Source organism: Sceloporus occidentalis, unplaced genomic scaffold (assembly GCF_023333645.1).
Source record: "Sceloporus occidentalis isolate IW3139 unplaced genomic scaffold, rSceOcc1.0.p SCAF_4, whole genome shotgun sequence".
Lineage (NCBI taxonomy): Eukaryota > Metazoa > Chordata > Lepidosauria > Squamata > Phrynosomatidae > Sceloporus > Sceloporus occidentalis.
Window position 1 is genome coordinate 87071657 of NW_028316984.1, and position 27129 is coordinate 87098785.

At 43.0% G+C, this 27129-nt stretch overlaps 3 protein-coding genes across 7 annotated transcripts in view; 2 read left to right on the forward strand and 1 right to left on the reverse strand.

The window, feature by feature from the left end:
* The window catches only part of MYRF (myelin regulatory factor), a 125270-nt gene extending 112855 nt beyond the window's left edge, over positions 1-12415 (forward strand). The window contains exons 22-28 of the mRNA XM_089520752.1: positions 595-756; positions 2279-2572; positions 3067-3148; positions 4049-4123; positions 5029-5134; positions 5547-5621; positions 7397-12415. Coding sequence (XP_089376878.1) covers positions 595-756; positions 2279-2572; positions 3067-3148; positions 4049-4123; positions 5029-5134; positions 5547-5621; positions 7397-7483 — 881 coding nt within the window. The 3' untranslated portion in view covers positions 7484-12415. The remainder of the gene's footprint in view (positions 1-594; positions 757-2278; positions 2573-3066; positions 3149-4048; positions 4124-5028; positions 5135-5546; positions 5622-7396) is intronic.
* Positions 12416-13663: 1248 nt separating this feature from the next.
* On the reverse strand, positions 13664-18743 carry TMEM258 (transmembrane protein 258). Of its 2 annotated transcripts, none has more exons than XM_089520757.1 (4): positions 18602-18743; positions 16623-16732; positions 15124-15273; positions 13664-13808 (listed from the first exon to the last, which is right to left on the reverse strand). In XM_089520757.1, the coding sequence occupies exons 1-3, from the start codon at positions 18617-18619 to the stop codon at positions 15147-15149; spliced, it is 255 nt and encodes an 84-aa protein (XP_089376883.1). In that variant the 5' UTR covers positions 18620-18743; the 3' UTR covers positions 13664-13808; positions 15124-15146. The 2 variants fall into 2 exon arrangements, with proteins under 2 accessions (XP_089376883.1, XP_089376884.1); XM_089520758.1 differs by lacking the exon at positions 18602-18743 and adding an exon at positions 18322-18516.
* A 41-nt stretch (positions 18744-18784) lies between these two features.
* FEN1 (flap structure-specific endonuclease 1) lies at positions 18785-24961 on the forward strand. Of its 4 annotated transcripts, none has more exons than XM_089520756.1 (2): positions 18785-18841; positions 23381-24961. In XM_089520756.1, exon 2 carries the CDS (start codon positions 23436-23438, stop codon positions 24582-24584), a length of 1149 nt encoding a protein of 382 aa, XP_089376882.1. In that variant the 5' UTR covers positions 18785-18841; positions 23381-23435; the 3' UTR covers positions 24585-24961. The 4 variants fall into 4 exon arrangements, with proteins under 4 accessions (XP_089376882.1, XP_089376881.1, XP_089376879.1 ...); XM_089520755.1 differs by lacking the exon at positions 18785-18841 and adding an exon at positions 18877-19040; XM_089520753.1 differs by lacking the exon at positions 18785-18841 and adding an exon at positions 19647-20541.
* The last annotated feature ends 2168 nt before the right edge of the window (positions 24962-27129 follow it).

Sequence of the window (27129 nt, forward strand, 5' to 3'; positions counted from 1 at the left end):
AGAAAACTGTGAAGACAATCCACCAGGTGTACTTAAGAGCCTAGAGAATGTGATGCTCTCTTGTCATATCTTCAAATTAAGGGCAGCAACAAGGAAAAGTCTTGCTTTCCACCATAAGAAGTTGGGTCAGAAAATGTATCCATTTGGCACATACTTCACAATCCACAGATTCCCTTCCAGGAAACATGGCACACTAAGACTATAGCTTAGTAGTAATCCTTCCGTTTTTGTTTGTTATTGAACATGTTCGCCACAGCTGAGATATCCAGAGATACTCTACTAGCCCACTGACTGAGAATGGGAAGTTGGAGCTGGCCTGAAATGTAGTTCTGATCAGTGAGGAGTAAAACAATCAGATCCTCTTTATAAGGTGCAGGACTGGAAATGCAAGATAGCCATGTATTGCTTCTGTGGACAGAGTCCACTAGTTTCTCTTTGCTTTCTTGATTGAATTTAAAGGCTACCTTTGTTAGTTAGCACTGTGAGGGGTCCAGAGTATTTTTCTTCATTTTAGCTTTTTGCACTTCCTTTGGATCTTGTCCCTTTTGCTCTAGACAAAAATAACACATGTGTTCTTTTTTTTAAATCTTACAGCCACAACACGTGTGCCTGATTCTGTCTATGGATTGTCTGCCCAAAGTATAGTTGTGTGTTTGAACCCACCTTGTTTCTCCACATGTTGTTCTTCTGTCCCCAACAATGCATCTTCTGCTGCTGTTTCTGAGGCTACCACCACTGTTACCACCAACCGGACAGGTAAACCCTATTCTTTCCCAAGTAGACCAAGGTATTGCCAAATGGTTAGCAAGGAACTGTCATGATAATTAGCAATTACTACTTTTCTCATAATATATAACTGCTGGGTTCCATTATTTTCCCAAATTGATATCTCTTAATTCTGGTCCATACATCAGGCATCCTTGATTGAATTTATGAGTATCTAGATAATCCTATTAATGCTGAATGTTGGCAGTACAGTTGTAAGTGTATACATACTCAAATGTACACACACATATATGTCCTTAAGCACTATGGAAAAGTACCAGGGTTTGTGATAGTCCTGGAAGAGGTAATTTCGGCTCAGAGGACATGTGTTGCATCCTTTTGTTGTAGGAGAAGAGCTTTATTAGCTGGATATAGCAAAAACAAAACCCAACACCAACAATCAAACAAAACAGCTGGGGGAAGTGTAAAGGGTGACAGCTTTATTTTAACATGAAATCTTAAAGGCAACTTCATCAGATACAATAAGAAAGATTTACCTTGCTTTATTTTCCCAACTGTTGTGAACATTTTCCGCCACTCTCTCCCAGTGGAAGGAAGGAAAGAGAAAACATGGGAGATAAATATCCAGACATTGTTATTATTTGCTGTAAATTTAGCCATTGTTTTCCAAGAAAAATCTCTTTGAGATTTTAGTTATGCTGTTGTAGCCTCCTGAGTCCAGATGAATGGCCAGGGCTGTGTGGTATAAACCTATCTTACAAGTCTCAAGACCCATTCCAATGGGAAAGCTCCTGTGGCATCTGTACATTTACCTGATCTTCACTACTTCATTGGTGGGAGTAGCTTTGAGGTTGCATTTCCTGAATATAGGGGACAGGATTACCTTAATGGAAACCACCTTGGGTACATGGAAGCTGCCTTAGGTCCTGGCCTGGGAGAAAGACATCAAATAAATAAATAAATAAAGTTGTGAGAGAGTTCCTTGGATGAGAAGGTATACATTTAGTGGTTGATGAGGTTATAGTGAAGAGGCTTTCCCTCCCATCAGTCTGTTATCACCATTCATTCATTCATTCTTCATAAGCAGATTCCTCTGATGCTTTTCTGCAAGTATGGGTTGATATTTCTTGTGTTTGGAGATACATCATTAGCCAAAACCAAAAGGGAAGGAGGGGTTCAGTTCTCACTGTTGAGATAAAATTGTGTCTGTGTGATGTCACCTCAAGTGAAAGCAAGTGAAAGTTCCTCCATATATAATGTCCCTCCACATAGAAAACGAATGTGTGAGAAAGGTCCTAAATTAGCTTTCTTCGCTTAGTTTTCTTTGTGAAAGGATTTTATTTGATTGATTGTTTCTGTGAAGGAGCATTCAACTATATGCATCTTCATCTACAGTCTGAAGTGACAGAGCCCAGACGTAGGTTGGCCAATGGTCTGAGAATGAAGTCTTCTCATGGAGTACTGCTTCCTTGTGGCTCTTTGCTTTCTGTATACTTTCATCTCACATTCTTAAACTATCCTTTTGTTGCTGCTTGTGCTCTCTCCCTTTCAGACCAAAGCCTTATGTCACTCCTACCAGTGACCAACATCAAAGCCAAATCAAGGGGAGTCACAGGCAAGGTGGCTTCTCACACAAAGTGGCCAAAGACTTCGGAGAGATCACGTGGCTTTGGAAGCCCCAATGCCAGCCCATCCTCCCCCTTTACCCATCTCCAGGGCAAATCCAAATACATTTCCAATCTTCCTGTATCATATAATAGTTTCCCCCCTGGGCAGTTACGACAGCGACGTAGCATCAACCAGCCAAGTCCAGAGGAGTCAAGCACAGGAAGCACCGACCAGGATGGTAAGCCCAGTCTTGCATCCCCCCGCCCCCATTCTAACCTCAGGAGAATTCTCTAAATAGTTCAGTCTGTCCTTACTAATGCCTCCAGAAGAGGGATGGACAACTACAGAGGGGCCAAGGACCAACCCCTCCTCTCCCACTGACTTCCCCCTGCAGGCCACACCTGTTGGTATTTGTATTGTATAACTACACACACACACACACACACACACACACACACAGTGAAAGAGAGAGAGTGTGTGTGTGTGTGTGTTCAAATATATAAACCATAACAATACCCTCTGAAAGAGCTCCCAGATACCTCTACCTGCATCTGAATCCTTCCCAAAATACCATAAGACCTCTGTGATTTGGGTAGAAGGCTTGATGGAAAAGAATTGACTTTATGGTGTAGAAATATATTATGATCTTAACAGCAGTGGATGCCCTCAAAATATGTGGTACTTGGCTTTTTCACCCTTGTAGTGTAACGTCTCTTTGTTTTTTGCCCTTAGCTCCCCTTCTTCAAACCATAGCACTTGTGGAGAGTAATGTGGCTTTCAAACCCCAGGCCTGTGCTTCTGCTGATGAATGCAGGTAAGTGTGAGAAGTAGGGTACTGCCATAAACTTTGTGAAATGCGGTGCTTTTTGGAGACTAGATTCATGAGACAATGGATGGTAGGTGGGGTGGATGCAGATACATTCTCTTTAAAATCAATGCAGAATTTTTCCATGCATTCTTTGTCACATCATGACAGTTTGTAAACCTTAATTATTTTTGGTTGATGGTGAAATCATTATTTGCTTCAGGTGGACATGAAGCACAACAGACATGTTTGAAGATGGGCAGAGATCATGTAAAGTAGAGCACTAGTGGCTAAAACTGTCAGTTGCTGAAGGAAAGACTGAAGATTAATTGGAAGGAAGGAAGACCTGTTCAGTAGAGCATTTGCTTTGCATACACAAGATGCCAGGTTCTTCAGTCCCTGATATCTCTGATTAAAAGACCTTTGGGCCAAAGAGCAAGGGAAGGGGCAGAGCATTCTTCCACAACTTGGTACCCTTCAAATTGTTTGGACTACAACTCCCATCATCTTAACTATTAACTGCTGGCTGGAGCTGGTGGGTGGTGTAGTCCAAAGTATTTGGAAGGCACAGGTTGAGAAAAGGTAGGGTTGAGGAATACTGCCAGCCCAATAATTTTCAAAGTATTAGGCAATGTGATATATCCCCAGTCTGCTTCCTTTATGAAGAAAAAATTCGTAAGAACTAATTTGAATTCTCTCTCGTTGAAAGGTTTTATTATTTTACTTAAAAATAAAAACCTTTTGCCAGTGTTATAACATCTGTAAGTATATTACAAAATAAAAATAGAGAAGTTGGCATTCCCTCTCCAAACTCTGTGAGGCAGTTCAAAATCAGATGACTACAACAAGCTTACCTTTAGCTGGCTGTTATATGTGTTGTTATATATAATTCTCTCTTTGCATCTCTAGCACAGGAAACATCACTTACCGCATCCCCATCAGCAAGTTTACTTCTGTGAACACAAACTTGACTTTGGAGATGAAGTGAGTAACAATTCTTGGGAAAGTAGGGACTGTAGAGATGAATACAATCTGAAGTGCAAATGAAAATGTAGGCAATTAGCAGGGAATCATAATTGCAGGTAGGGATAGGCAGAATTAATATATGAGAAAGAGGAACCAATTCTTCCTTTATTTGGGCTGGAAGTCACCCAAGGGGTTATTCACATGTGTTGTTCTGCAACACGACTATGAGAATAATCTCACTCATGCATTCCCAATTTGCTGTTCACACTAATTTTTTTTATCTGAACTGCGTCTATGCGCATCTCTGTGAGTTCTGTTGCTCACATGTGTCAGCATTGCGAATAAAGATAGAGTCGATGATGCAGATGTACTTGAAACACATTCAAGATATGCAGAGTTTTATCCTGGCTCATTCTGGGTCTATCCGCATTGGTTATTCACACACTCTGACAATGCAAATCTTTCAGGAAAACTCGGGGATTAAAAACTAAGAGTGATTATTCCAGATTCTGTTGGGTTGGCAGCCACCCCCCCCCCCAAAAAAAAAAAACCACATTTGGATGCATTCAAAATTCATGCGGACATCGCAGATTGAACCCATGTTCTACCAGGATTATTTGCACCATCTGAATAACTTCCAAGAAAAGTACTGTGACAAGGAACATGATGGAGGGGGAAAGGATAATGGTGAGGTCAGTATCCAGGATCCCATATGCTGAATCTGGCCACTTCTATTGTGAACTCTTTCTCCCTATATTTTAAGGTCTGGAGGAGACAGAGCAAAATTTTCTCCTGTTTGCCACTTTGCTCTTGACTGTTTCACAGCCCTAAGATATTTTTAAGAGAGAGCTAGGTAGAGAGGTGTGTCAATCCTGTTCACCTTGTTGCTCTATCCTAGAGGTTTTCTCTTTTCTCTTTCCTAGTGCTTCTTCTGCTGTGTCTGCCCATCTTTGTAGTCTCACATCCACCAACCCATGTCAGCACAGTGCTGTGAACACAGACAACTTCTCTGATACAGCAGATACCCAGGTATGACCCAAAGTATCTCAGATGGAAGGTATGGGGGGGGGGGGGGAGATAAAGCAAGTCACCACATCTAATTCATGCTGTTTATGAATTCTGTTTATGATTGTGGTGTAAATATTTAGCCATGTGTTTGGAGGCGCATGTAATATTGCCTCTTACTTCACACAAATCTTTTGGTCAGTATGCTGCATTTTTCTCATTATGATTTATCACTTGTTCCTCTTTCCTTGACGCAGGAAAGATCCAGTAACTTAGAACTGGAGCAGGAATAATGTCTCTTGCTAACTGCTCCTCTCTAGTTTCAATACCCTATTAGAGAGAGGCAGCATTTGGGTTTAGGCAGGGGAAATGTAATATGCTGATAGCATCAGCTTTCCTTTCACAGCAACTGTGTGTCCTTTTTCATCTTCCCCAGAGTGCAACATACAGATGGCCTGTGATGATGATGCCTTTCCAAGAGTTTACCTACCATTTCCGATTTTCTAAGCCTGTGAGTACCTACTGTGTCTCCTCCAATAACAATAATAGGATATTTCATTTCATTCTGTGGGAAAGGCATATCCACAAGATAACATATCCTATCATGCCAGAGTGGAATCTTCTTATAAAAGCAGACTAATTCTGATGCCAGTGGAATAGAGAAGTCTCAAACCTAACAGGTGTAGATGAGTTTGTATGTTAGATCCATGTGTGGAAACCATACAAAAAGATGGTGTGAATATCCAAGATTTTAATGCCCTCAAATGACAAAGAAGAAATCCTGTGTCCACTGAAAGGAATATATCAGACTCTCACTGGGATGATACATAGATTGCCAAGGCACAATCCAGATTCATCATCACTACATATGTTGAAGTTGTTGGTTTCTCTCCCCAAGTATTCCTTTGGTTCTGGAACATACATACAAGGATACCTGGGCTTTTAGGAAGCATTAGCATTATATCCACACGGTAGGAGGTGAAGTTCGAAGTTGCTAAGACACCCAGAGGTAACCATGCAAGGTCCCCACTCTTAAGCCTGACACTCTAAGTGGATGTTTCTAAATAGTTTCAGACTGGGCACCTACTCCCTCCTGTCCCCATTTATTTGGGAGGGAGATGATATCACTATTGTACCATGAATATGTCTACGATAGACTTCCATGCCCTTGGAAAAAGCTGGAGGAAAATTCCCCTTCCACTGCCATGGTGCCCCAGAATAAAAGAATTAATTCCAGATATCTAGGAGGATGCATTCCGCTACTTTTTCATTTTCTGCTTTTTTTTTTTAATAATTTTTTTATTAAATTTAAAAATTAAAAAAACACACAGCAACAATATCAAATATTCATCACAATACAGACTCACCCACCCCCATATCAAATTTTACATGCGAAAGGTTAAACAAAACGAAGGCACAAAGACAAAACAAAAAAAAATTGCATAGCCTGGTAGAATGCATATTCCATAAATACATAAATGTTGTGTCTCATCTTTTTTTTCTCTAATACTATTTACTTTCTTTATCTTTCCCTTCTTTTTCCTTATATCTTTATATCCACCTTCATTGTTCTGTCTTTAATTTAAACTCGACTCTACAATTACCTTCTACTTCTTGTATCTTCTTTCTCTTAATTCCTTCTTCACTTCTCTCTCCTCAACTTATCTGCTCCGCATCTCACTTCTTCTAACTTTACTACTTTCTCTCACCTTCTCACACCTACTTTACCCTCATTCATCCCTTCTTCTTTCCTCTTCCACAATCTTTCACCTCATTCTTACCAGACTTCTCTCTCTAATCCTGTTGGGTATAATTGTTCTAAATTCTTACCCTTTTAAATTTACTTCAAATTTAGTTGTTATTCTTTCCCAAAAGTCCAATCACAGCGGTAGTATGAATATTTGTTCTTTAATTTTCCAGCTACTCTAGAACTTGCTGCTTTCTATTTATTGATCCTAAATGTATAACCTTTTTTTAACCCTTTTATTTTCCTTAGTTGTTTCAAATTCCCAAAATTCTCATATCACATTTACTCTTTCTGCTTTGACCTTCAATTCCATTTAATTCTTCCACAGAAGAATTTTAAGATTTTTTAATTGAAGACTCCTCCACATTATTTTGAATTTTTGCACTTAACAGATGAGACAGTGCCTTAGCCCTTCTCCCCATAACAAATGCTGCTTGCTAACCCTTATAGTTACATAAAGTGGAGTTGTGCTCCTTTTCCATTCAGGTTTCCATTTCCCTTGAACCTTTTTTTCTCTTTTCTACACTCTCTCATGACAGGGCCAAGCAAACTGCAGTACTGCTGTGGACCAGAGGGGTTCTGTCTTTACTGACTATTATTTCCAGTTCTACTGGCTCTGTGAGTGAGCCTCAGGAGCACCACTGTCATTTCACAGGAGAAGAAATGAACCCATAAGACTCATTGGACTGGATGTGCTCTTCTGTGAATCCCAAGCCCTCTCCTGTTGACTCTGATCTTCAAGCCATTGAGCTGGTTTGGTTCCTCTTTCTAGTGGTGGAATATTGACATTAGAATGTCATGCAACTTTGGAGGAGGAAGACTACCATTAGCAAAACACTGAAATACTGAGGCATGTTTCTTTTGACAAGTTATAGGAACACTGGCATCCACTCCTGCCTTTCCCCCCTTCTTATTACACTGGATTTGAAAATTTTACACTGGATCATGTTTGGGTTTTGTCCATTTGGACACCTCAGAACTGTAAAATACAGTTTGGCTAGGAATGGATCTCCATACTCAAATAAGCCAATGAAACAACTTTCTAAGATATTGAAATTTCTTATTGATGACGTTGGGAGCTCTCTTTTAAATGAAGTGGAAACACTGGATTTTTTTCTGTAAAGGAATATTCTGCCTGGATGTGTTGCAAGTCATACACTGGAGTTTCTGACTTGGCTGGCAGCTAACCACTTCTCTCTACATCTGTGCTCTGAAGAAGTCCTGGTGACACTGGAACGTATAACTGACCAGTCATTTTGAACAGCAACAGCCAGTGGACAAGCTACAGGATTTACCTCTGGCTTCTTCCTGCCTATTCTGCAACATATTTACATTCCAGGGAGAGCAAACCTCAAGGACCTTCTTAGGTTGGATAGTTTCCCCATCAATGTGCCTTCTTTTTTTCAGGGTTGGATGACAAATGCTTCTCAGAAAGCTTAGTATATATTCTAACCAGCTTCTCTTAAACTGACTCAAAGAAAATATCTCGACTTGGCCACTGGACTCTACAAGTCTGATATTTTGTTTTATAGATTGTGAGAGCCTTACAAGCGTCATAATATGGCAGATTAAAAGCAGCATGTGGCAAACCCATGCTAAGCATTACCACCTTGTGCCAAAGGCTGAGGCCATCAGAAGAGATCTACCCTACACAGAAAATATCCAGGCTGAAAAGACTTTTGATCCCCAAGGGGTCTATGTCAGGAACAAACAGGACACTTTTTCACTCCAGGCCTTAAGTCTTTTTGAAATTCTGAAGATATTTTGGGTAACTTACTGTTACAAAGTTTTAACTTGCTAAACCACTGATCTTTTTTTTTAAGGAGCTTGCTTAGTTATTGATCTGCTAGCCTCTCATAGGAAACCAAAATGGGCCGGTGCTGAGCACCAGCCTCCACCCAGGCTCTAAACTGGGTCCTGGGACAAATTAGGACAGTTGAACATGCACAGCTATTCAGCATATCAGGCTTTTACCCTGTATTCAGAGGAGCCAGGTAACTGAGACTCCTCTTTAAGAGTGAGCAGAGCTGCATGGGGAGGGGACTGGGAGGGGAAGAACAGGAAGCATTAGCAAGCTGTTGACATTCTTCTCTAATCCTGAGTCTGATTTTAAATCAGTGTCATTATTTTATTATTTTATTTTTATTTTTTGCAGTAGATGCACAAAATTCTGCCCTTGGGTTATTCTAGTCACCCAGCACAGAAAGAGGGCTAATGTGTGAAGGAAGGAACTCTGTTGATGGCGGTTTGGTTTTTTTTTTAATGCATTGGTGAAAGATGTAATGATGCCTGCATTCCTGGATGAAGCTGTCTATTATTTGATGCCCTGAGGTCTTTTCTACTGTACAGGTTTGATCTGGTTTAAGACTTGTTGCCTCTTCCAAAACAACATTCTTGACAAACAAAGTTCAGACGCCACCAAACCATACATCTGAAGATTCTGGGGGAGAAGCCAAAGTCATGAAAGAGTTCTAATTGTGCGCATATGACCTCTGTGTCTGTTAGAGCCTGTCATGGCTGCTGTCATTCCTTACGATCCTGTATGTTGAGTTCTTGAGAGCAGTCATCAGGAAATGGTGCAACAAGGTCTGTAGTATCCCACTTACTGGGAGCAGCAGAGATAGGCACCAGGGCCTTGGACAAAGATCCAGTAGAGAATGCCTTGAAAAGTCTAATGAATAGCCTGTGAGGTACCTAGATGTCAAGAAACAAAAGATGTAAAGAATGTACAGCTGCAATTGCCAGTACTCACCAGTTTGTGGCACTGTTTCCCAAGAGACATAGTAATAGAGTTTTTTTTTTCTTGACGGAGACAGAAAGAGAAAAAGTGACCTAGGGGCACAATTAGATGTGATGACAAAGATTCATGATTGCTTTCTCCCTCTTAACAGCTATTTTGGCACCTCAAAGATCAGGAATGTCATTCACACTGGAATATGTAATTTGACAGTAACTTACAGCTGTTTCATGCTGTCAAATGAGCATTGACGATGGCAACCCTATGAGAGTGAAGCCTCTGAGACATGCTGTTTTTAGCAGCCCTGCTCAGGTCTTGCAAACCTGAGCTGTTTGCAAAACGAATACACACTTTAGCCAAGGCAGTTTTCTCCTTATTTATATTGGAAGTCAGAGAAGTGCAAAAATCAATTCAGGCTGCAATCCTGAAATTGCAGTATACTCTTTTGTTAGCACACACCTGCTTATTTGTCAGATCAATTTACTTATTTTACATGCAGCTGCCACTGGAAGCCATTCCTTTACTCCTGTCTAGTAATATTTTGAGTAGATGTGTTCAAGTTGACTCAACCTTCCATCCTTTCTGTTTACAGATAAACTGCTTAGAGTGCTTAGTTCACTATGCAGCAGTATAGATATGTAAAGTGCTAAGTGCTACACTACAGCTGTACCCCAAAATATGTATTTTGCATTTCTAATTATGATCATCCATGAAGGTTCACTTGCCCAAACACCAGGTCACAAGGTGGGCATCCTACTGCCCTCCGACTAGCATTTCCTGTATTTTAGAGAAAAGAGGTTGAGACTGGTTCTCAGCATCCCACCTTCCTGTCTTTGCTTTCAGAGTAGCCACCATTTGTTGCCATGTAATATGGATTCTTATATTATTCCAGAACAGGAGCCACAGCAGTGCACCCCACATTTCTAGAGAATGTAATATTCTTGTATCGCACAGTCAGTTCTCATGAGCAAGCTCTTTCCCACAGTCACCAGTAACCCACTTCTTGGAGTATGAGCTCTCCTGCATGGTCTGGAGCTTCTCATAACACTCCAGGAACATGAGAAGAAGCCACCACACAGTAGTTTCCATCCTACTGGAATAACACCAGTAGCAACTCATAGTTGTGGGAGGATCAGTTGTTCATCTTAACCAGTACATTTTAGTTTTGACAGGGCCTGCTTTGCTGTTCTCCTTCCCAGCAGCAGAGGAGACCAGAAACACTCCATTGCTATGATCTGCCAATAAAACATTGGTACTAAACTGCCAATGGCTAAGTGCCATTGCATTAAAAACAATCTGGTGAGGACATTCACATTTTGACCTGACTATCCCCTTGCCTATTCCCCAGTGCATTATAAAGCCAGCCAGCCATTCTCTTACCTATCTGGATTAGGGTAAAGGCAGCACAAACATATGCCATCAGAAATAAATTAACCAATCACTTTTTCTTCTCCCAGTCTATTAGTGAAATCTGAGAGAAGGGCTGTACATATAGCAAATGTTTTCACTGATAAATTCACATCAGTGTTGTCTCTGAGAATCTGATTTGCATAATCCGTAACAGTAGTGTTCTTTATATCAGGTTGTAATGGTTTTATTGTTTTAAAACACTGTAACTTCTTATTATTGTATAGCACTTTTTTTTAATCCCAAAGTGCTTCACAGTATTGGAGAGGGATAGGGAAGAAGGACCTGCCAAAAATGGGAGTTTTATAGTTGGTAACTGACCCTATCTCACTTAGACTGCATCCACTCTGCAGAAATAATCCAGTTTGTCACTACTTTAATTGTTATGGCTCAATGACATGGAATTCTGGGAATTGTAGGGGTGCCAGAGTAAAGCTGGTGGTTTGACACCACTGTAACTGCCATGGCTCAATGCTATGGAATTCTGGGAATTGTAGTTTGTTGGGACACCAGAATTTAACTGTCAGAGCTTAACCACCAGTAGGCCCGGTTTGACACCACTTTAACTGCCATGTCTCAATGCTATGGATTTCTAGGAATTGTAGTTTGTTAGGGCACCAGAGCTCTACTCTGGCACCCCAACAAACTACAATTCCTAGAATTCCATAGCATTGAGACATGGCAGTTAAAGTGGTGTCAAACTAGATTATTTCTGCAGTATGGATGCAGCCCAAGTTTCATGGGGAACATCAAGTGGACTGACCACCTAGATGGTCATCACCCACCACTCCTTTGCATCAAGAGTTGTCCCCCACAACTTGTGCCATTTGCATACTTTCCCAAAATGGAAGAATTAAGAATTAACAACTGGGACTCTTCCTTGGGCTACCGGAGAGAGCTGGAGTTGGAGCTTCTTGCCTAGCTGGAAGCTCTCTTTTAAGTTGGAACAGGAAATCCTTGCTACACCTTTTGCGACAAGGATGGATAGGGGAGCCAACTTTTGAAGTCTGGCTCTTCTGTGGGGATTGTGAATCAGTTCTCAATGGAAAATTCATAAGCCTTATATATCTTGTTAAAGCTTAAAGCCTGTAAATACATTTTGTGCCATCACTGTGAGCCTTAAGATAAAGCACTAATTTGTTTTGTTTATCACAGCTTTAATCACTGTATATTGTCCACAATTTCAGAGTCATATCCTTAGTGAGTACTTTTATTAAGTTTTATTGTTATTTTGTTTTAGTGGAGACTTTTCCCCACTACTGCCTGTCTTTTCTGATTTGTATTTATATTTTGTTTTCGTTTTATTTGGAGCTCTGGTACTCAGGACTCTACTTCTGTTTTGCTTATCTAGACTTTTATTCATAAGAAATGTACCTATATAAATAAATATATAAGTATACTACTTTGTATCTTAGATTGTCTCATGGTGTCTTTTTCCAGTCAGAGGAATGAATCGATACAGGCAATTAAATCCCTAAAAATGCATAGTGAACTAATGCGGAATCTTGCATATGTGAAATCTGTCTTACACGGGTGGTGGATGGGCCCAGAACGGATCCCCCGCATATGGCAAGGACTGACTGTACTTTCTTCCAGTGCCATCTAAATCTTTCCATTTCCTAAAATGGGATGTACACTTAGATTCATTCCAAATGTTACCTTTTATGTATATACCTTAAATGTGAGATGTGTGGGTGACAAGCATCATAAGCATTGACTTTACTAGTTACGATGGTGCAACAGATTTAACTGCATTTCAAGGGTCAATTTACGACTATTTAAAAACACACCCAGTAGAAATCAAACCTATATCTGTGATTCTTGTCTGTACAGTAGGTAGAGAGTGTAATGTTTAAAGACCAGAATTCCTTTTAAAATTATCTGAAATGAATTTGTTGTGTGCTTATAAGTTGTTTCTGACATACGACAACCCTATGATGTTGTTTTCTGGGCAAGATTTGTTCAGAGCAGGGTTGGCCTTTGTCTCCCACTGAGGCTGTGAGAGTAAGACTTGCCTAAGATTACCTCAAGTTGGGAATCCAATGCTCAAACTACTACACCATGCAGGTTCTCAGCCTTAACAATATGAATACATTTTTTGGGTAACCGAAACAGTAATCTCAGTTCTTATGCTGGATTCTGAAAAGCAAGAAATTTCATGGTTTAAAGTTCTGCGTGTATGTGCCTTCAAGTTACCTGTCTACTTACAGTAAGCCCATGAATTTCTTTGGGTTTTCTTAGACAAGTAATACTGAAGCAGTTCTTCCAGTTCCTTCCCCTAAAACACAGTCAGTCCTCTGTGTCCATGGTTTGAAAATATCCCCCCACAAAAAATAATAAAAAAACAATAAAAATGTGACTTTGCCATTTTAGCTAAAGAACACCATTTTACTTCTCCATAGTACATAATGAGACTTGGGCATTCACTGATTTTGGTATCCATGGCGGGTCCTGGAACCAAACCCCAGCTGATACCAGAGGGCCATTGTATAGGCTATAGCTGAAATTAAGGATGTTGTGTTGTACATGCCTCTCCTGGAGAGAGCAGTACAGAAACCCCAAAGATTAGTACTGTATATTTAATAGTCCTGTGGGAGGGAGAGACATAGGGACACCAGTTCTTTGTGCATGACTAAAAGAAAGGACAAAGAAGAGCACAAACTTCATGTCATCACAGTCAGCTTTATTCATCTGATGTTACGATATTCTGGGTTGTAACAATGTGTCAGGATTTACACAGACTACAGGTGTGATGAGCTACATTAAGTACAAAAATAAAAAAGAAACTTCAGCAATTCTTCTGGAACCTGAAATGCAAAAAACAAAACAAAAACAAATGAATCAAATTATTTCCAGATATATTGCCATCATATCTTTGGTGCTCAAAGCCAGGAAGACATAGGCTAAAACCTCAGAAGCCAGACAAGTGTTTGACGGTTATTGCGGGCTTGCTATCCTATGTTATTCAGGCCAAATAGTAACTCAAATCAAGAGAAAACTGATTAACAGTTGTATTTTGCAGTGCAGTTGCCAACAAGTCTCACCACTCAGTCAGCTACTAAATTCCTTGCCTTCTCCCAGTCCAAAATTCCAGTCTTTGGTGGAAACCCTAAAGTTTCCTTCAAAGTTGTGCCCAAAAATTATTCCAGCTTTTGGAAAAACAAACAAGTAAGGGTGGTGTGGTGGATTAAGCACTGGACTATGACTCTGGAGACCAGGGTTCAAATCCCTGCTTGAACATAAAAATCCACTGGGTGACCTTGGGCAATTCACACTCTTGGCTTCAGAGGATGGCAATGGCAACCCACCTCTGAAGAAACTTGCCAAGAAAATCCCATGATAGCATTGCCCTAAATCGGAAACGACATGAAGGCACATGACAAGAAGGGGCAAGAACAGTAGTAGCCTTCTCATGCAGACTTTAGGCAACCTCTCCCCTATTAAATCAATCCTACTAATGTTTTAAAATTTTAATCTGCACTATGATAGTCAATTCTTCACCATTTCCTATTTTATTGAAAAAGTGAACCAGCATTACACAAAGGTTCAGGGGGTATTTCATTTTACCAACAGGCACAATTATAACTAACAACGATTACTTGGGTGAAGCCAGAACTCTGACTGCTTTCAAAAAGAATTAGATATTTTTGTTCTAATGTATTAATGATTTGAACAGGTTGGTTGAAAGAAAAACAGTGAATTTAGCAAACTGTAAACCACAAATAAGAAAAATATTCTCAGAACATTGTCTGGCACCAGAAGCATAAGAAGCCTTTCTCTTACGATTCCAAGGCGAGAATGAATACAGACTGTCACCCATTTTATAATGCATCATTTCAGTGTGATACCACTTTACAGAAAGAATTACCTCTGAGCAAACATATCCAGAATTGCACTGGAAGAATGCTTATGTTTCTGCCACCTCATCAAATTTAAGAACTTTCAGCTATTGGAAAAATGACTGAGACACTAAGATAATTAATATATATTTAATTAAATAATGTCAAACTTGCTAAATCCAATCGTAATCAATACAGGACGCCACAAAAAATTCTGGAAATTTTCCCAGATTCAAAATGGCCCAGAAAACCCACATTACAAGATTCAACTTTAGTATCTTACCTGAAACAGCTCTTGGCTTATTGTCAAACATAGATTCCAACCCAGAGCAGTAAGAAGAGTACTCCAAAGCCCATAAAAAGTGAAGCCACCAGGGAAATGAGCAGTTCCTTGTAAATATCCCGAGTATATTTAGTAGAGGTCACTTCATAACTGATAAATTAATTAAAGTAAAATACAGATATGGAAAACTGAGGAAAATCCAGGCAATCTGTGCTGAAAAATTGATCCTCTTCAACAGGTTGCCAGTGCCACCCTTTGTACTAATGTTCACCCTCTGACAGATGCTTGAGGTGCAGAAATTACACAGGTGAGGCTTCCCTTGGCATAAACTGAAAACGTATCACCTGTTTAATTTCTGTGTGACTGTGCTTAAAAGCAATGGAACAAATGTAAAGAAGAGGAGCAGGTATATTATTTGTTATTTGCACTATGCTGAAGTGATGCAGGACCTCTCTCAATTTCTTCCTATAGGCTCCAGGAGAGATCTTATGTTATCATCACTTTTGAAGCTTATACTGAAAAGATTATAGGGATACAGAACTTGAATGAAACATCTTAAATGTCTGCAGATACACCCCGCTCCCTTTTATGCCATTAGACTGCTAATACCTGGGCTGTAGAGCTGAGATCAGTTCAGCTGGCATTGGGGTGACAATTTATGGTCTCCAGATGTTGTTGGACAGGAACTCCCGTCATCCTACACAACTGGCCACTCTGGCTAGGGCTAATGAGATTTGCAGTCCAGAATCAGGAGGGCCACAAGTTAGTTAACAAGACAACACAAGTTCGTTTTACCAGCAATTAAATATTGCGTATGACAAGTTTCCTCTTGAAAGAAACCCTCTGCACTGAATGCTCTCCGCTTCTTTATGCACTAGAGATGCAGACAAACAGCAGAAGCATTAAGACTATTCTCTTGATAATCAAAGAACCCCAAATTACTTGCCATGTCACAAAGTATTTTCGTGAACACCTTTACAGTTCTTTTTTCTTATTAGTTGTTTTCTATGTATTTTCTACTACTTTCATTTTTCAAGATTATATATCTGCAACTACAGAGTATTAGAATTTAATCTTCCTTCACAACTCAAGACAAAGCAATGTCTTGCCCAGTTCCTGAGAAAGATACTCCATCTTTAAGTCTGTAATCATATCTGTACTTACTAGGGAGTTAGTTCTAAACTTGAAAATGTTTAGACTCACGCTCTATAAGACACACCAGAATAGAGTTTTCATCAGGCACGTGATTTGCTATTTTATATAGGCGTTTTATCATCCTAACTGTAGACTTAACATCTCACTTCGCTGAAGGATAGTCTAAAAATGCCCACTGTGTTTGTCAAGAACTTATGATAACTCCCATTTGAAAGAACCAACGCACATAACCGCTCAGGAATTTGCAGTATTGCCCATACATTCCTGAAGCAAACAAAACACAACTTGACCCCATCTTGACATCCCTTCACTCAGCAGTGCTGCTTTTTGCGAAAAGAGGATACACGAAGAACCAGGCAGTGAAGAACATGCCAATGGCCAAGAGCACCACGGTCAGATGTGGAAACACAGCCGGGTTCACTGGGCTGGTGTATCTGCTCATCGTCTCAAGCTCCTGAATGTGGGGAGAAGAGAGTGAGCATAGTAATTTGTGTATATAAATGTCTGTGTGTGTGTTTATAACCTGTCTTTCCCCCTACATGGGATGGAAGGCAGCCCACAACACACATTGAAACAAAATACAAGGAAAAGGCAGTGATTATAATACAGAGCCCATTAAAAACCCCAATTTAAAAATGTTTGAAAGCATTTAACCTTTAGCAAGAAAGGCAGGATATAAATTAAATGATAGAAGTCCAGCACTCGCAGACCACTGAAGGAGCCTAATGCAGCAATGTTGGTCGCCAAGAGCCTGTCTAAACAAAAAGGTATTTGCTTACCAGCAGAAGGATAACAGAAAGGGCAGTCTGGCCTCCCACAGTGCTGCCCACCAATAACTAATAACTTTCAGGGCAGAAGTTACGTTTATGGACTGTGGCTGCTGCCAGACTGGCACTGCCATGGCTCAGTGTTATGGGATTCTGGGATCTGTAGTTCGGGTTCAATTCCCAGCTCTGCTATGGAAACTCACTGGGCGACCTTGGGCAAGAAGTCACACTCTCTCAGCCTCAGGGGAAGGCAATGGCAGACCTCCTCTGAACAACTCTTGCCAAGAAAGCCCGGGTCCAAAACACAGTGCAGAAATAATCCAGTTTAAGATGACTTTAACTCCCCTGGCTCAGTGCTACTGAATTCTGGGAATTGTAGTTCATTGTGGCACCAGAGGTCTCTGGCAGAGAAGGCTAAATGTCTCACAAAACTACAGTTCCCAGAATTCCCTAGCATAATAATAATAATAATAATAATAATAATAATAATAATATTTATTTATATTCCACTTAATCACTTGGAATCCAAGTGTGAGTTTTGGACCCCAATGAAAGGTTCGCCTTAGAGCTGCCACAAGTAGGAAACAAGTTGAAGGCACACAACAACAACAACAACAACTACTACTACTCACGGTGCACCAGCACCAAGTCTCCCACAAAACTACAGATCCCAGAATTGCACAGCAGTGAACCCTGGAGGTTAAAGCGGTGCCAAACTGCTCGATCCCTGGACCAGTCTGTGTCTTCCTCATCTCCCATTTGCCCTTTCCCTGAAACAGTGGTCCCCCCAAACTCTGCTCTTTGGTCCAAAACACACTGCAGAAATAACCCAGTTTGAGACCGCTTTAACTGCCCTGGCTCAATGCTATGGAAGTCTGGGAACTGTAGTTTGATGAGAGATGTTTAGCCCTCTCTGTCGGGGAGAGCTCTGGTGCCACAATAAGCTACAATTCCCAGGATTCCCTAGCACTGAGCCAGGGCAGTTAAAGTCCTGCAGTGTGTTTTGGACCTTTAAGAGGTTTTGGACTTCATCTCCCAGAAGCCTCAGCCATGTTGGCCAGTACTGAGGGATTCTGGGAAATGGAGTCCAAAATCCCTTAAAGGGCGCAGCTTGGGCGACCGCTGATCTACAATAATACATAAGCAGCTTCCCTCGGTGCCCATCGCCAATGCCTCCCAAGGAGACCCTTCGCAGAGGCCAGGAGGGAAGCTCCAAGGCGGCGGACATCACAGGGAAGAAGAGGGCAGGAACAAAATGGCTCCCCAGCCCCTTTACCATCTTGCTCCCCGGGCCCTTCTCTAGTCAGCTCAGGCGCCTCTTCCTCCTCCCAGGCCACGCAGGGACACGTCTCTTCCTCGGCGGAGACGCCGGAAATCCATCCGGGAACTTCCTGTCCAGGCCAGAATGAAAGTCCCCTCTCGCCTCCACACGCTAGCGCTCGTTCTCTCTCCCCAAGAGCCTGACGGGAATTGTAGTCCATCCAGCCACGGGTTAGAAGAGAACTACACCCCCAGCACTTCCTGTCCAGTCAAAAAAAATCCCCTCTAGGCCTTACCTCGCGCTCTTTCTCCATGTTCTCTCTCGCTCGCTTGCTCTCTCCCCAAGAGGCTGGCGGGAATTGGAGTCCGTTCGCCAATCCGTGAACGGGAACAGATTAGAAGAGAACTACATCCCCCAGCACGTCCTGTCCTGTAAAAGAATCCCCTCTAGGCCTTCTCGCTCCCCCGTCTCTCTCGCTCGCTCCAAGAGGCTGACGGGAATTGTAGTGCGTTCAGCCACCCGTGAACGCGAAGAGGTTAGAAAAGAAACTACATTCCCCAGCAGGCGCGGAAGCTTTTCTGGTCTATACTACACACCCGCCCAGCTTGAGGGAGGGCGCGAGATTGAAGGCGCCAAAGCGGAGAGGGAAAGGGCGCGAGCGGAGACGTTGAGCCCTTCGGCCCAGGCTTATACTGTTTTGTTCTTGTCAGCTTCACCTGGCGCGCGGCGGGCAGGTGGGTCGCGAGGGCGGGCGAGGGCGCATGCCTGGGCCGGGAAAGGTCCGGGGCCGGGCGGAGGGAGGGAGGTTCGGGAATGTTAGCCCTTAAAACCTCCGAAGGGAACCGTCATCATCATCATTATTCTTTGGGGTTTCTTGGCAAGGTCTCTTCAGAGGGAGGCTCGGCATGGCCTCCTTCCCCTGAAGAGGCTGAGAGAGCGTGACTCCTTGCCCAAGGTCACAGGGTTGTACTCCTGCGCTGAGTCCGCTCCTGTTCCGTGAGGCTGGCTGTCTCTGTCCTGGGGCTCACAGCAGCCCAGCTGTTCAGAGGCCAGCCATTGCCTTCTTAGGCCCCTCTGGCCTCATCCCAAGGAGGTCCAGACACGCCCCAGAAACGCTCCAGGAGCCTGAGGCCGCCCTGACTGCCCCGCTCAGTGCCTAGTTCTGCCAGAGAGCGCCGGGGCCTCGAGAGACTGCAGTTCCCAGCATCCCCCAGCACTCAGCCAGAGCCAGGGGATTCTGGACCCAAGTGGCAGAGATGCGGCTGCCTAGGCCCTTCTTGGCTCCGTGTGCCCGGAGTGGCCCGCCCTGGACCCAGGGCCCCTCCTCGGGTGAAAGCACTCCTAGCGTTGCAGAACATGAGGAGATGCCCCAACTCTCTTCCCTTTGCTCTATTCGCATTCCCTGGGTTGCTTTGTCCCCCTTTTCTTCCCAGCCTGCACCGTGTTTCTAAAAGCTGAGCTGCACAGTAGTTTTAAGCTGCTGCAATGCAAAAAGGTTGGGGGGCTGAAAGCAAATGTCAGAAGGGGTCGGGTTCTTCTTGGGGAGGCACCGCCGTGTTCACATCTGCCAACAGTCCCTAATGTTCGGTTTAAGTCAACAGACATTAAAACTCTCCTTTTTGCCCTCCTTGGTAAGCCTTGTGCTGGGCTTTACAGTCCCAGCCTAAGGCATTTTAAAGGGAACAGAGGCCTGTCTCTGATTAATTCACATAAAGCCCTTTTATCTTGACCTTCTGCTAACACCCCAAAGTGCCAGCTTATACTGCCTAGTCCTAAAGGGCCGGTTATTTCATTCCCCCTGCCTGCTAACAGAGACCCTTCCCTGCCTTGTGGATGTGTTGCATTTATAGGTAGAGTAGGATGTTCCTGGCAGTCCACCTGCTGCACAGACTGGGATTAGCCCAGCGCTGAAGGATGTTTGATCTCCTGCCTCACCCCCAAACCTCGCAGCCATCCCAGTTGGGGACAGGGGCGGTACTCCATCAAAACTAGGCAATACCAAGCCAGGGACAGCTGCTTTACCAATAAAAGGTTTTGCAAGCCTACTTAAAATAAGGGAGTTTAATTCTTCCCAACTGTTAGGATATTTTTTCCAAACCCTTAACTATATTGGGAATTGGGGTGAAGGAAGAGGCAGGAACCTTTTGCAATGGGCAGAATGATGAAAAGCAGGTATGTGTCCAAGCTGCCTTCTTTTCCTCTTTGGAAGAAGTCTAATGATCCCAAATGCTGCAAGTAAATTATTTTTTGTTTCAAGAGTTTTAGTTTCCAGTGGTTTATATTCCACCTTTCGCCCACAATGGGAATCAGTTATGCATCTGTGTCCTAGCAGTAGCCACCTATCTGGTGATCTGTAGCCCTCACTTAACCAATCTGTTTTCTATTTCAAATAGTGTACCAAAACCTTTCCTAGCAGAGAAGTATTTCGGACATGGAAATTCCATGGGCGGAAATATCAAATATTTCCCCCCTGTCATGGACGGATCATTTTCTGGTAGAGGCAAAAATCAGGGCATCTACCCAGATCCCTCCCGGGGGAGGCGGACCTATTCGAATGGTCCACCCTCAAAGGCTGATGGAACCCACAAGGTTCCAGGAAGCCCTAGAGGGGTATATGGTTGGAAATGACGGCGATTCTGTTGATGCCCTGACTACCATCTGGGACACTGATCTCTCCAGGGCTATACACAGTATCGCTCCCAAGCGTCCTCTCAGGCCTGCTTCCAAAAAGAAGGCCTGGTACACGGAAGATCTCCGGGCAAGGAAGCGGGTGCTGCGACGGCTAGAGCGTGTCTGGCGGAAACACCAGCGCTTATCCGACAAGGCTCTCCTAGACTGTCTTTTGAAGGACTATGGAGAGGCGATAGATGCAGCAAAGGAATCGTTCTTTGGCACACGTATCGCGTCCGCAGAGTCGCGTCCAGCAGAGTTGTTCAGGGTGGTGAGGGAACTAACTTAGCTCCCTCCTGCCCTGAACCCGATCCTTGAACCAACTAAGGCCTGCTGTGACCAATTTAACAACTTCTTCGCGGATAAAACCTCTCGGATAAGGGAAGGTCTCGATGCCAGCGTTAGAGCAGAAACCAGAATAGAGGTGTCCAGAGCCTCCGTGGTCTCGGTTATACTGGATCATTTTGAGTCGGTGAGTACTGAGGATGTGGACAAGATCCTTAGAAGTGTTAGGAAGACAACCTGCTCCCTCGATCCCTGTCCCTCATGGCTAGCGGCTCAGGGGGGACCGGTAGTAACTCTAATGTTACACCGGATTATTAATACATCTCTGAGGGATGGGCAATTGCCATCGAGCTTAAAATTGGCCACGGTAGAACCTCTGCTCAAAAAGCCCTCCCTTGACCTCCTGATGCATAACAATTATCGGCCAGTCTCGCTATTGCCATTTTTAGGGAAGGTGATCGAGAGGGCGGTTGCAATCCAGCTTCAATCGATCTTGGATGAAACGGATTATCTAGACCCATTTCAAACCGGCTTTCGGGCGGGTTACGGGGTTGAGACTGCTATGGTCGCCTTGGTCGATGATCTCCGTCTGGGCATGGACAGGGGTAGCATGTCCCTGTTAGTGCTCTTAGACATCTCAGCGGCTTTCGATACCATAGACCATGGTATCCTTCTGGAGCGCCTGGAAGAGTTGGGAATCGGGGGCACTGCACGCCAGTGGTTTCGATCCTACCTCTCGGGAAGGTTCCAGATTGTGCAGCTGGGGGACATGTGCTCCGACAGAAGGGCCCTTACATCTGGGGTCCCTCAAGGAGCCATTTTGTCTCCCATGCTTTTTAACATTTACATGAAACCGCTGGGAGAGATCATCCGGAGACATGGGGCGCGGGGTTATCAGTACGCTGATGACACCCAAATAGTCTTCTCTATGTCTCCGACTGATGCAGTGACAGGGGATGGCATCTCTCCTCTCGTGGCCTGTCTGGAGTCGGTAATGGGCTGGATGAAGGAAAACAGACTCATCTTGAATCCAGAGAAAACGGAAGTACTCGTGATGGGTTCCCCTGGCCCAGGAAAGGCGGTGGTTCCACCTGTCCTAAACGGGATCACGCTTCCTGTGAAGGACTCGATACGCAGTTTGGGGGTGCTCCTTGACTCGCTGCTTCACCTTACATCTCAGGTGAGTGCGACAGTCAGGAGCACCTGTTATCAGCTTTGGCTGATACGCCAACTGCGTCCCTACCTGGGCCAGAGCGACCTAGAAACGGTGGTACATGCTCTGGTAACCTCTCGCTTGGATTTCTGCAATGCACTCTACATGGGGCAACCCTTGTACCATACCCGGAAGCTACAATTAGTACAGAATATGGCAGCAAGGCCGGTCACTAAAACATCTAGAACCAGCAATATAACACCAGTCTTAAAAGACCTTCATTGGCTGCCTATTCGCTTCCAGGCGCAATACAAGGTGTTGGTTGTTACCTATAAAGCCCTAAATGGCTTGGGCCCGGGGTACTTAGAGGACTGTCTCTCTCCGTACAATCCGCCCCGCACACTCAGATCAACCAGGCAGCAATTGTTAAGGGTTCCAGAGGCCAGATTAGTTGCCACTACTAGGAGGGCCTTCTCCATCTCGGCCCCCAGCCTCTGGAACGCGCTGCCCTTTGAGCTCCGCTCGGCCGCCTCCCTTACTCAGTTTAGGAAGGGGTTAAAAACATTCCTATTTGAGCAGGCTTACCCCTGACCCCTGAAGTATTCTCTCCTCGCCCCCTTCGTCAGCATGTCAAGCTGGCATGAGTTGTGGTTTTTATTGTTTTTATTGTACAAGGTTTTAATGTTATGTTTTTTTGTGATTTTATATTGTTATGTGGAATGTTGGAAACCACCTTGGTCTGAGAAAGGCGGTATATAAATAAAATTTTACTTACTTACATATTTTTCCTTCAGCTTCTTAAAGTGTCACTTAATCCAGTTGTGCACAATCAATTGACCAATAGAGTTCATTAACTACAGTACTGATAATTTTTAAGAAACTGCAAGAAGAGTATAGCCCAATCCTATTACAAAATAACTTGCTTGCTTAAACTTTTGTGTTCATATCTGTTGTTTTACTTCCTAGGTTTTTCCTGTTTATCACTCCAGAGTCAGATTTAACCTCCAGTTTTGTTACTAAGATGGGAATCCACGGTTTGGCCAAACTGATTGCAGACATCGCTCCTGCTGCCATCCGAGAGAATGACATTAAGAGTTATTTTGGTCGGAAGGTGGCCATTGATGCTTCTATGAGTATTTACCAGTTCCTGATTGCTGTACGACAAGGGGCTGATATGCTACAAAATGAAGAAGGTGAGACCACAAGCCACCTGATGGGTATGTTCTACCGCACCATCCGCATGGTGGAAAATGGCATCAAGCCTGTCTATGTCTTCGATGGCAAACCCCCAGAGTTGAAATCTGGTGAATTGGCTAAGCGCACTGAGCGGAGAACTGAAGCAGAGAAGCAGCTGCAAGAGGCCAAAGAGGCAGGGGAGGAGGAAAATGTAGAAAAGTTCAGCAAAAGGTTAGTTAAGGTGACCAAGCAGCACAATGATGAATGCAAAAAGCTGCTGACCTTGATGGGCATCCCCTATGTGGATGCACCTGGTGAAGCTGAAGCTAGCTGTGCTGCCCTGGTGAAAGCTAGCAAGGTGTATGCAGCTGCAACAGAGGATATGGACTGCTTGACCTTTGGTAGCCCTGTACTAATGCGACATCTTACAGCCAGTGAGGCAAAAAAACTGCCCATTCAGGAATTCCACCTGAACCGTATTCTTCAGGATATGAGCCTGACTCACAAGGAGTTTGTGGATCTTTGCATATTGCTGGGTTGTGACTACTGTGAGAGCATTCGTGGTATTGGACCCAAGCGTGCTGTGGAGCTCATCAAGCAGCACAAAAGCATAGAAAAGATCATTCAACAGATAGATACCAAGAAATACTCGCTGCCTGAGAACTGGCTGCACAAAGAGGCCCAACAGCTCTTCTTGGAGCCTGAAGTCATTGACCCAGACACTGTGGAGCTGAAATGGACTGAACCAGATGAAGAAGGGCTTATTAGTTTCATGTGTGGGGAGAAGCAGTTCAATGAAGAAAGAATCCATAATGGAATCAAGAGACTCAACAAGAGTCGCCAGGGTAGCACTCAGGGCCGACTTGATGACTTCTTCAAGATCACAGGTTCCATCACTTCAGCCAAGCGCAAAGAGCCAGAACCCAAGGGATCTGCCAAGAAGAAAGCAAAGGGCAGTGGTGCTGCAACATCAAAGTTCAAGAGAGGAAAGTAAACATTATTTTTTAAAACTCTGTTACTCCCCTCCCACTGGATCCATAGTAAACTGCCAACACAGCTCTAACTTACTGTAGGTCTGCAGTACCCAAAAACTGTGCAGCTATTGCCAGGCCTTCAGTTCAAGCTAAACTGATGCATGTGCAAGATTGCTTTTGCCGACAAAATGTTCGACACTGCTGATTACTGGACACAGATCTTGTGAAGATGACTGTAGGTACTTCTCTCAAGGAATCTAGATTGTGTTGGTCCTGCCTCTGAATGCTGTAAACCATCAGCCGTCTATAGTAGGAGGCTTAGTCTGTCTTTGCTAGATGTGCTACACTGACATGACTTTAGTTTTGATTTGTAGATTTCAATAAATATTGATGACCACTTTTGCTTCTTCTGTGTAGTTCATTTCATATAGAATTTTTTGAGGCTGAGTACAGTGTTGCTAGATCATATCCACATTATAATCTTAAGTGTACAAAAATGAAGAATTTCTATCAAATGAGAAATTTATCAAAGATGTACAATTACATGTCTGGTAGAATTACTGCAGAACAACAAGACACTCGTCTTCTCGCTTGTTCTGATTATACAGTCTACATTTGTCACCTAAAAAACTGTTATATAAACTAGTGAGAAACTGAATCAGGTGTTTATTTTGTAAGGATTTTTTTTTTAAATGAATAGTCGGATGTGAACATTAAATGGAGCAACTAGAAATACTAGAAAATATCCTCCGCATTTTATGAGGCTTTCCACTTGCTCTGGCTTAATAAAATTTAGGGCTGGTACAGCTTGACACTACCCTTTTGAGTGCCAAACTGGGACCTCAGCAATCGCACACTGCAGCCGCAGTCCAGCATTTTTCCAGCTCGAAAGGAAGCAACAAAATGCTGTTCCTTTTGGGGCCGGGAAAAAGGACAGCTTTTCTGCCGTGTTGCCAGCTTTTCAGCGCTTGTGTGACATGTGAATGCCAGAGTGCCACAGCACTGTCTGCCATCTGGTATGGCGGGTGGCGTGACGCTGGCTTGGGGCAGCATTGCGGTGGGAGGGATCTGAAGGCCATGTCCCCAAACAGCCCATAGCCAGCTGAAGCTGTTTAGCCCCTTAGAAACATATTTGTGTTAGTCTGGTATATCAGATGGCATATTAAAAGTTTGATTTATTGACCAGTGGCATCACCTTCCTTGTAAACCATATATATAAAACTAACATAGGCTAAAGGAAGACTTCTTTGAATTTTTTGAAAAGACGTATAACTATCTAGTTTTTTCACACATTAGAATAGCTGCCTTTTTCTACACATTCCGGTAGACAAAAAGACATAACGGTAGTTTTATTTGGTGTGGTTGCAAGTTCAGTAAACATGTTTTGTACAGCAGTGGGGAAATCTAAAACCCTGACTGTTTCAGGGAGGAAGTATTCAATTTCATTTTTGGAGAGCATTCAAGATTATGACTGGAATCCTGTTGTGTAGTTTTGTGGAATATTTATCCAGCCTTGTCAGAGCTCTGGTGCCCTGTCAAACTACAAATCACAGAAATCCATAGCACTGAGTCATGGCAGTTAAAGTGGTGTCAAACTGCTTTATTTCTGCAGTGTGGCAGCAGCCCTAGAATGATCAATTTGTAACAGTTTGGTGTTTGTGATCCCTATATGTTCCCATCCTTACATAAGGACTGTGACATACCCCGATGCCTGCTTACTGGTAAGCAGCAGTTTGTTCCCTTGGGAAGCAGCTGACTGACATTTCCAACCCCCTTTGGGTGAGCAATCTCTGGTGCAAAGAGTGATTGTGACAGGGACCTTCCCCTGCCTGGTGCAGCGGAGATTGCTCATGGAAAGGGATGGGAACTCCACTCGGTTGCTTTCAAAGCAGTCGGAGGATGGACCTCTGTTGATCACAATGGCTGCTTCCTGATAAGTAGAGACTGAGTGTGTTGGCCCGAGAGTCACTGTGTAGCCATGAAACTATAGTGCTTACACATCTGAAATTCTGCAACTATTCCAGCCTATATTGTTCAAAACAGAAGGAAAGCAAAATAGTATTTGGGAGATAGCACCATTTCAATTAATTTGCCTTCAATGTCAGTTTATAGCCACCTTGAATCCCATTTTGGGAGAAAGGCAGAATACAAATCCATTAAATTAATAAATAAAATAATGTATATTCCAGACAGCGTCATGAATGAATTAGTGCTTATGATTGCATCACATCATACATTTTGTATCATGAAAGCTTTTGTTACTATAGTTAATTGAAGTCCTAAGTAACTTTAAATCTCTAGGGTTTTTGGTCATCTCTTGTTTTCAACAAGAGAGATGGAAGGAACAGGTGGAGCCTCCCTTATCCACACCTTAGGATTATTATGAGCAATAAAAATGGCTGTTGAAGGGAAGCTTTAAGGCAAGCATTTCTTTACAGTACTGTTCAAACAGGTAATACATGGTTGCTGCTGCTTTATTAAACATTAAGCTGTTTATGTACATCTGCTGTATAATACCTAATATGTATTAGGCAATACTTAAAAATAGAGTTGATTTGGCAGGAC

Coding starts and splice junctions, on each gene's coding strand:
- TMEM258 (XM_089520757.1), bottom strand. Junction 15,274..16,622: donor TTCACTGCCTGGTTCTTCGT/GTATCCTCTTTT, acceptor TTAATTTATCAG/TTATGAAGTGACCTCTACTA.
- FEN1 (XM_089520753.1), top strand. CDS start 20,456: ATGGGCAGAATGATGAAAAGCAGGTATGTGTCCAAGCTGCCTTCTTTT. Junction 20,542..23,380: donor AATGATCCCAAATGCTGCAA/GTAAATTATTTT, acceptor TTTACTTCCTAG/GTTTTTCCTGTTTATCACTC.